A 9,647-nucleotide genomic window follows, 5' to 3' on the forward strand; every position below is an offset into this window, starting at 1 on the left:
GGCAACCTGCGACTGATCGTTAGCAAAGGCACCGGGTCTACATAGAAAATGGAGGAGGAACTGGTTAATGAATACTGCATATTTTCTTGGGTCCCCGTAAAACGTTCCAGTGGGGCCAGATAAAGGAACTGCCACAGGGAGGACCACCTGCACTGGATTGACGGATGTGGCTGGAACCGACGGAATACTTCCTGGCAACGGAGCCTGCCCAGCCTGTGTTTGGAGCAATTGTCTGGCTAATTCATCAGTGCGGTCCTTGGTGACAATGAACTCCCTCCTAATGGCGTTGGTTTCTTGCCAGGCGGAGTGCACCTCTGCCCGTAATTCTCCCAGTAACTGGGCTAGTTGGTCAGTCTCTGATGTTTCCATGACACCCAGGTGGATGTTTTAATTAAGGCTTCGAGTTCTGTTATGCTCACCTGGTATCCACGGGCACGCCACACGATACTGAATGGAGGTCTAAGAGCTATCCCGGAGCCCTCTATGCTTGGTAATGTGCCAGACGTTGGGTAACGCCTATAAGAGGAGAATGGAGGGTTAAGATACTGGTTCTGTGATGGGTGGACTCCCACCTCCCTCTGGTCCAAATCCCCTCCCTTGGGGTTATTGCTCACCATAGGTTTTTGTGCGTTGAACTCTCCATCCTGCGTCTCTGTGCAGGGGCGCGTGGTTGGTGCGGGCGTTCCGTGGACCTACTTGCTTCACTGGTCCATGTGCCCTTATGTCGGGTCCAGAGAGGCTGTGACTCTGACTCTGCTTGCTGTCTTCCAGGTGACTTATAATGTCTTTTCCGTCTTTATTCTGTCTCTTTCTTTCCCTCTGTTTTCTCTGTCTTCTCTGCGTCTTGCTCCACTACAGTGTTCCCTAACAATGTCTCTTTTTGTTTTCGCAGGGATGGTTGTGATCTCGGAGTTGCTGCGCCGATGGCGAAGAGCTCCACTACAGTGTTCCCTAACAATGTCTCTTTTTGTTTTCACAGAGATGGTTGTGATCTCGGAGTTGCTGCGCCGATGGCGAAGACCACGGTGGGTTATTGATGCGCGGAGCGCTGCGTTGTTTATTGGTGTTAATTGCTAACCTGTGTTCTCTTCTCTTCTTTGTACAGGTTGCGGTGATGTTCCGGAGTGATGAGCGATCAAAGTGCTGCTTGTCCAGGTAAGTGCTTTGTTAATGCTGACCTTGTTCCTTCTCCATTGCAGGATGCGGTGAAACCCGGAGATGGGCGAGGTAAGAGAAGCGCAGGGTGCTGCCAGGACTCGCTGCTTGCCCAGGTAAGAATTGTTATTAATCCTGTCCTTGTTTCTTTACCTTTGCAGGTTGCGGCAAACTCCGGAGATGGGTGAGGTAAGCGAAGCGCAGGATGGATTTAAGGCCGTTTCCTTCACAGGTAAGTGTTCTTGCTTGCTAATGCTGTTCTTGTTCTACTGGTTATTAATGTAATCCGGATCTAGGGCTTCAGGATCGGGCCTCCGGAGAAGCAGATGAGCAGGAGCTGGACATGGTGAGCGTTACGTTGCAGGAGTGCAGAATAACCCAAAGCGCGTTCTGCTGTTTGGGTGTGGTTTAAATAGCCCAAATAAAGTAGTTCCAGGCCAAGTAGTCTCAGGCCCAGCCACACCCAAAACACTAGAACGAATGGCTTGGTTCTAAAGAACTGAGCTGTGTCATAGGCCTCCATGTTGGATAAAGGTCCAAAACTGGTATTGCTTTATTCCTGAAAAATGAGACTGACTCTATGTATGTTTCTTATGTAGTTTTAAGGCCCTTGGGGCCAGTGTGAAGGGCTTTAGCCCCACTGCTGCAAGGGGGCTGTTATACGTGAGGGGTCTCAGGGGCATGGATCGTGACACATTTTCGCTTGTAATTATGTACCCAGAATGATTCTTAAATAACGTTAGATTCAAATTTGTAATATGTTTGTTTAATTTTTATCTAGTAATACCTGTATTTGCTTGTTAAGTTTATTTATATTAGTAGGCAACCACATTATTCCAGTGCTGCCAATAATAGGCTCCACTAATATAGCTCCCTTAGATCTTGTATGATAATCCAAAGGGAGACAACTTATAGATATGCAAGCATGGTCACTCAATAGAGAGGGGTCTACTCACATTGAATATATGTCACCAGAAAGACCATGAACAAAAGGCATAATCACCATTTGAATCAGTCAAGCACGTCTCCTTGTGGGCTGACTTAGAAATATCACCCACAATGCTTCCATTTAGTTTTTGCAAACTCCATGCTGGCATGAATTGTAACAAGAAGCTTCCATTAACTTGTCATGCATTCTTGGTATAATAAAACTCATCATCCTCCACCCCATCAAATAGAGTGGGGCAGAAACAGTTTAAATCACCTATATTTAAAATGCTGTCAGATTTCATGACCGTGTACCATTTTTCCAACACATCTCCTACGTATCTAAAGGAGAATCTGAATGTGTTTGAAGGGATTCCAATAGATTGCAATAAATATCACATTAAAGTCCTCATTTGTATATTCATGTTGAAATGTTAGGCCCCCAGCACGTAGACTATACAGAAAGGATACCCATTCCTTAGCTATAAAACCCAAAGTATTTTTTATTCGAATCATAATGCCTCCAAACGGTTGACCATTTGGATCTATTTATTTCCCATTTTAGGAAATATGGATTAGCCATCTAAGTAAGGGGTATCCATCAGCCATAACCTATGTAATAAATAAAAGTCATTATTAAATAAATCAGGAAATGTATCCTTGGAATCCGGGGGCCCGAATCAGACCAGTCCACCTCCGTCATGCCCACAGAGGGATCTATGCCCAGCCCCCAATGTGCCGCTCCACACGCCATCTGGCTCCAACAGTGATGGAGCAGGCTTTTAAGAGCAAGGGGCCACACAAGTGACTGTGAATAGCACTTTGTACATAGGCACAAGGGAGGTGGGGGGCCATGAGTGTTTTGGGGATGGTGATGTGGGGAGTGGGGAGGTGGGCATGGATGGTGTGTTGGGGATGGCATTGTGGGGAGAGTGGAGGTAGGTGGGAAGGGTGTGTTGGGGATAGCGTTGTGGGGGGTGGGTGGTGATCGTCTGTTGGGGAAGGAGTTGTGGGGAGGGAGAGGGGAGGAGAGGGTGTGTTGCGGATGGCATTGTGGACAGGGGAGGTGGGTGTGGACGATTTCTTTACATTTATTAATTAAACAATAGTTCATTTGAAGCAATGCTCGGACATTCCTCATTCCTCATCTATTTAAATAGGTGTTGTTCTTATACTCCTCTTTTTCGTGAATTTCATTGGCAATAATATGCACTATGCTGAATTTTCTTAATTTAGTCTACTGTTCCATCTGCGCCAGGATTCGTGCGCGTTATAAATAATTCAAATTTCAAAATTCAAATTGTGTACATTTGTTTCATTCATAACATGACTATATTTTCAGAGGTGCGTAGCATGTCAATATCACTGTGCTTAAAAAACAATTGTCCTTCTGTTCTTGCCAAACAAGACGTCCATTCCTACCCCCTTCACACTCAGTGCATGGCAGTGCAGCACCCGCATGCAGTGAGTCCTCCTCTTCTGGGGGTGGCATGTCCTCATCAGGAGGCAGAGGGGACATTCCTCCTGAGGCAAATGTTGTGCAGAATGGCACACGCATGAACAATTTGTCTGACCTTCTCTGGCCTGTATATGAAAGCCCCTCCAGTCTGGTGTAGGCACCCGTAATGAGCCTTCAACTGGGCAAAGGTGCGCTAGATGGAGAGCCTTGTCTAGACGGATGCCTTGTTGTAGGCCACCTCCTGTGGCGGCTGTGGATTCCGGATGGGTGTCATCAGCCATGGTAGCTGGGGGTATCCAGAGTCACCAGCAAGGGCAGAGGTCATAGGTGTCACTCACAGGGCATTGTGGATGTGTTGCCTTTTACAACAGCATGTTGCTGTGCATGCATTTTATTAGTATTGTTGCACGACATGATTTACAATCACACTATTTGCATGTGGAGTCATTCACTATGGGGGTTCATTTACTTTGTTGTGTAACACCATGCAGACAGCTCACGGCCAGCAGTCATCACTTTCAGGGTCTGTGATTGCCATGGCAGGATGCCATGGTGCCTGTGTTGGGCCTGTGCATTGCTTTCATGCATGTGCCCTGATGGGTGATTAGTTATACTTCTGCAGGTTTGTGTTGTCTGCGTCTATTCCATGGTGGCTTCATACACATGGTTACCTGAGTACATGGCATTACGTCTGCCAGCATTGCATTCCATTGGTGCAGTGATGAACTGTGTCAATCCATGGATAGGGATGTCTGATGTTGCATTGTGGTTCCTGTAGTCCTGCGTTTGAGTGTTGCTAGCCTGTCAGGTCAATATACATTGGCGACTTAATACAGCATTGCTTTCATGTCCAAGTCCTGTGGGTTGTCCTCACCCTTTCAGCAGGGCCTTGACAGGGCATGCATTCTTCAGCTGCGGTGATGCCCCCTCCACACTTATTCTAACAATACGTTACTGAATATATTCCATAAAACAGGGAGCCAAATTTCACTGCGTTTAAATTGCCATTCTGTAGGACATCAGGACCAGGGGCACGAAATGTTTATACAATACGATTTGTAATTGTAATCTCGTCAATGTCCATGTTAAAAAGTTTGAGAATTTTGAAAAGTCAGAGGGGAGGTGCTAGAGGAGACTACTGAAGGAACGAAGTCCAAGCCATTTTATCAATTGGATTTATTTGATCCACCTCCACCTGTTCATGGCTTTTACCATAAATATTCCAAAAGGTCCTATTATCGTGCATTGCCAAAACACATGTCATGGTTTGCCAATCAGCCGCCCATGAAGATTGGCAAGGTCTCTTTAGCCATGCATGATATGTTATTTTGGCATCCTTAATAAGGCTTCTTGTACTTAAATTAAACTACAGCAACATTTATAACTTTTCCAACTTTAATTATAGTGTTTCAGGATCTCCATAAACTTTGGATACACTAATAATAGGAATCAAAGCTCAATCTGCACTGGAAGACTCCAGTTTAATCTCCTGAACCAGGCTTACGTTATATGGAACTAATTTAGGGTGAGTCGTATATAACGATTACAATTATTTTTCTGTACCAAGTTTAGGTCAACTTAATCTCACTTCTTGGATTTGACACACTATATTACCCATGGGTTACTGGTGCGCATGTTTTTATGGCCACATGCTAGATATTGCTCACATAATACCCCTGAAGGGGCTCTATAGAATTAAAATAGATGCTTTGTCCAAGAAATGCCAACACTTAATTAATGGTGTTTTTCTACCTGTTTGATTTTCTTTTATTTTTTGCATTTCTCATCTACATTTGATGCCACCCCTCCAATCCTGGCCTGACATGTGACTTCAACACGGTATGGTCGATTAATGTTTCATTGCTAAATGGTTTTGTTATTTGCCTATGTTAACATTCACTATGATGTTTATGCTCAATGAGACTGACCATTTTGAATATGTATACTTACTGTGTATATGTACAGCCTTGACAACGACCAGGGGTCGAAACACAGGTCGGCTGTTTTCCTTCATCACAAAAGAATAAACCATGACTCATCATCAAGTTGACTTTTCTAGATTTCTCGGATGATTTGTTCATTGACTAGAGTTGGACTTTGAGAGCGAGGCACTCTCCCGAACCATTTCATTTAGACTCATCATTTAAACCTCGTGCATGGAATCTGCTTTGGGTTTATGGTTCCTTGGCGTTTTCCTTCAGAAAACTTTCTTTGAGCATATACTGTAAGAGGATTCAATTCAACACTACAGCTAAGTCAATGCCTAGTCTGGGATACTGAATGGAAACCCTTATTGATATATCTTTATGTCCAGTTCATGAGTTCTGGATGACTACCCCTATATAACACCCCTCTCTTAGAATCCCCCTGACCCCACTGAGCCAAGAAGTAGTTCTGTTTTGCAAGTTTAAAAGGTTTATTTGAGAAATAAAACAAAATATAGATACCACGCTTTTATAATAAATTAATAATCGATATCGCCCTTATAAATATAATGTTAATCAACAATGGGTAATCTGACACTAGCACACTTCTTTATAATCAATGAGGAGTTGGTGTAGGATGGATAAGGCAGTGAAAATACTTTTATGGTTTCAAATGGATGCAATGTTGAATGAAAATGCAGTACAGAAACTAACTAATATGGTTTCACAAGATATCATATGTTCACTTTTCCCCTGGTGGCAATTCACCCCCCCCCTATATGCAATGCAAGGAGATGGAAGTAACACACACAGTTCTCAGGAATGCAATCAAATACAATACGAAATTCAATTCCCACCCCAGCAAGCTTAGAGAAAACAGGTATGAGTTTTAAAACACAAGCCCAAATGCTTTGAATGTGGTGGCAATGAAGTGAGAAATATGCTGAAAATGCTTTTAATTCCCTTTAGGCGGTTCAGGGTGAGTGAGAGATACTTGGGATGAGCTCAGGCTCACTTTAGCAATGATTCAGGGATGGTTGTTAAGAGGCAAACAAATTTTTAGCAGAGGAAAGCAAAACGCTGCTATCTTTTTACAGGTAAAGAAATCAGGCCAAGCAAGTCGGTTCTAGGTTCGTTGGAAAGCTGAGATTCTAAGCTTACAGAGGAAAGTTAAACCAAGTTCCTAGGATAAACGGTTCCAAAGATATGAACGATTTTGTAAAGGTCGTTTTTCGGATTTAAAGTAACTCAAATTGACAGGTGACAGCTTTGAAAATGACAGGTGACACGATTTCTAGGAGACAGTTCTAATCAGATTAAAATAGTTGGATTAAATTATTTTAACTAAGAGCTTATTTCTGTCACAATCTGATCTAAGTACTCACTCCTAGCTTTGAAAAGACTGGACCTCGCCACGGATCGGGTCAGGATTGGCTGCGGTTCCCTCGCCACGGACGGTCTCTGCGCGCAGCGCCTGGGTCAGCTCCGCTCTGCTGGGTCTGTCAGGCACCGGTTCCGCTCACAGCGTCTGGGTCAGCTCCCCGGATACAGCGGCCTGTGGTTCTCTGGATCTCTGGTCTGCTTTCTGGGTGTCTCTGCTTTCTCTGGGTACAGCACTGCTTCTGGATCTTTCTGGCGCAGGGTTTCAGGCCAGAATCAACAGCTCAGCCCAGCTGTGAATAGTCTGCAAATGATTTTGAGGCCTGCTGAAGAGAACTCAGCTTGTGGGTTAGGCCTGTTCTTTACAAATTCTGAAGTAAAGTCTTGGTCTCTGAAGATTGATGGATTGAAGTCTGAAGTCTCCCGGCAGAGCGTCCCGCGGAAAGTGAAAAAGGGATCTCCACTTGTCCTGCACTGTCTGCTTTTATGTGTTTAGAAAGTCGGTGTGTGCGCAGCATCACTAAGCCAGCCCCTCTCTCAATTTATCATTGGCCAAGCTTTCCTTTCTCCCTTGATTGGGGGAACTGAGTTGTGAGTCAGAGTGATGAGGTAGATTTTATGGCCAGAGGGCCCTCCCCTTGTCAGATTGCACACAAATCTATATTGGATCCAAATACATATTTTCCCAAATACACAGTTGTTTTTACATCACCTACACACATCATATATCACATGAGGTAGGCATTGTTCCGACTCTGGCGTTTCTAGGAGCTTGGGTAAAGAAATGGCAACTTATTTTCGATTTTAGTGGGTTGTGCAACATTGGTTTTTCATTAAAAATTATACACCTGGAGGCCACCAGGGGGCGCGCAGGCAATGGCTGCCTGATCGTACTGCTTCCCCCTTGACTGGACTGAATAAGGGGATTGAGCCCCCCCCGGACCCCCCCAGGCGGATCCAGCACGTCGGCGCAGTGTGGAGACACCCCCGGGCACCTATAGAGCGAAACAGCGACGCTCGGGGACCCCGGGAGACGCGAGAACGAGACCTGCGACGGCGCCCGGGGATGACCCAGGGTTGGGCCTCCGCAGCCGCGGCGTAAGATTTCGGAGAGGACCCCCCGCGGGAGCCGCGCAGACACGGTGAGGAGTCCCCCACCCCCCACCCCCGCCTCACCCGGCCGATTACTGATCCTCCAGCGCTCTCGGCCCCGGGAGCGGGGGCCACAGCAGGACGGGGGGTTCCCCCCGCTTCGTGAATCGGAGCCTCGCCCCTCCCCCCGGCTTCCGAGGCGCGCAGTGCAACGGGCCTGGCCAGGCGGGAGAAGGAAACACGCAGAGGGAGACAGCAGGACCCGCATCACAGCCAGAATCCAGTCTCCTGTCCGCCGTGGGGGCGGAGAGATCCAGGTGGGGGTCAAGAAGCAGGCCCAAGTGCCAAGGGGAGCTCTCCCTCCCCCCCCATGGGGAAAGCACCAACAGGCCAGCGAGGCCCCAGCCCGGGTCGCGGCGGGGCGCGTGCCTCTGGAGACTGGGGGGCAAGGACCACGGAACCAGTAGCCCGAACAGACCAGTGGACCGCGACGACTCGGAACGGGGTGTGAGGCCCCCACTGGAACGTGGTGGGGCGTGTGCCCGCCCAACAAAGACTCCCTCGGCAAAGTCACACCATAACAAAGTGGGGGCGAGCCTGGCCCCGGGACCCCCCCAAAACTCTTTGGGGCCCCCATCTGAGTACCCTAGGAAATAACCACGGGCCGTCCCAGAAGGGGGTGACCAGATGAACTGGTGGAAAACCTTGCAAAACTTTCGCTTTCAAGAGACGGCGAGCAGCAAGAGGAGCCCAAGCCCCTCCAGAGGTATGGCCCAGTCGGAGGCCCAGGCACCTTCCATGACGGCCATGGAAAAAGGTATTGCCTCCATATTGCAGGAAATTAGGGACATGCGATCCGACATTGCCCAGAAATTTGAAAAAATTGATCAAAGGGTGGACAAGGTCGAGGACAGGCTCCTGCAGGTGGAGACCTACCAGTCATCATCAGCAACCCAGGAAATGGGGGTAGAGCTGAGGCTGGCGGCCTTGGAGAAAAGGGATGAGGGAAAATAGGGAAAGGAGGAACAATCTCAGAATTTTTGGGGTACCCGAGGTGGAAGGGAAAACGGAGAGAGACATCACCCAAACGGTGAGAGACATCATTACCCTTCTATTCTCCGAAGAAATGACCACGGAACCCACATTTGACAGGGTGCATAGAGCCGGGGGCAGGGCGGGTGGCCCTCGATCTATTCTGGTCCGGTTTCATTACTATTCTGAAAAAACAAAGGTGCTGGAGGAGGCCAGGAAGGCTCGGGAGATCACTTATAACAACGCTCAGATCACGATCTTCCAGGATCTCTCTGCCTACACCCTGGCCAAACGCAGGATGTGTCGCCCCCTAACGCTCCTGCTCAAGGAAAAGGGGATCAGCTACCGCTGGGGCTTTCCTTTCTCCCTGACCTTTGAGTATATGGGCCAGAGGTCGACTCTTATCACGGAAGATGACATACGAGAAGCCATCCAGGATTACGTAGAGGACTCGAATCCCCGGAGGGGCCCATCGGGGCCGGTGAGGGATACTCAGAGAGGCCCAGGCCCATCGAATGAGAGGAGAAGGAAAACGGGCGCGAGAAAATACAGGAAAATGAACACTCTGTCGCCAGTTAAGGAGGGAGAGCGGAACGCTCCTGAGGACTGAAGGCTGGGGGGACCCGCCGAACATTGTTACGGGAAGTTACCAGTATTAGCGTCCCCATGGACAGAAA

General features: G+C 47.6%; 1 protein-coding gene across 1 annotated transcript in view; it reads left to right on the forward strand.

Moving 5' to 3' along the window:
* LOC138528063 (cingulin-like) overlaps positions 1-8,952 on the forward strand; it is a 124,983-nt gene extending 116,031 nt beyond the window's left edge. The window contains exons 6-7 of the mRNA XM_069639506.1: positions 1,317-1,387; positions 8,666-8,952. Of these exons, the coding sequence (XP_069495607.1) occupies positions 1,317-1,387; positions 8,666-8,952 (358 nt within the window). The remainder of the gene's footprint in view (positions 1-1,316; positions 1,388-8,665) is intronic.
* The last annotated feature ends 695 nt before the right edge of the window (positions 8,953-9,647 follow it).

This window comes from Ambystoma mexicanum, chromosome 7q, assembly GCF_040938575.1.
Source record: "Ambystoma mexicanum isolate Mex_15411 chromosome 7q, UKY_AmexF1_1, whole genome shotgun sequence".
Taxonomy (NCBI): Eukaryota; Metazoa; Chordata; class Amphibia; order Caudata; family Ambystomatidae; genus Ambystoma; species Ambystoma mexicanum.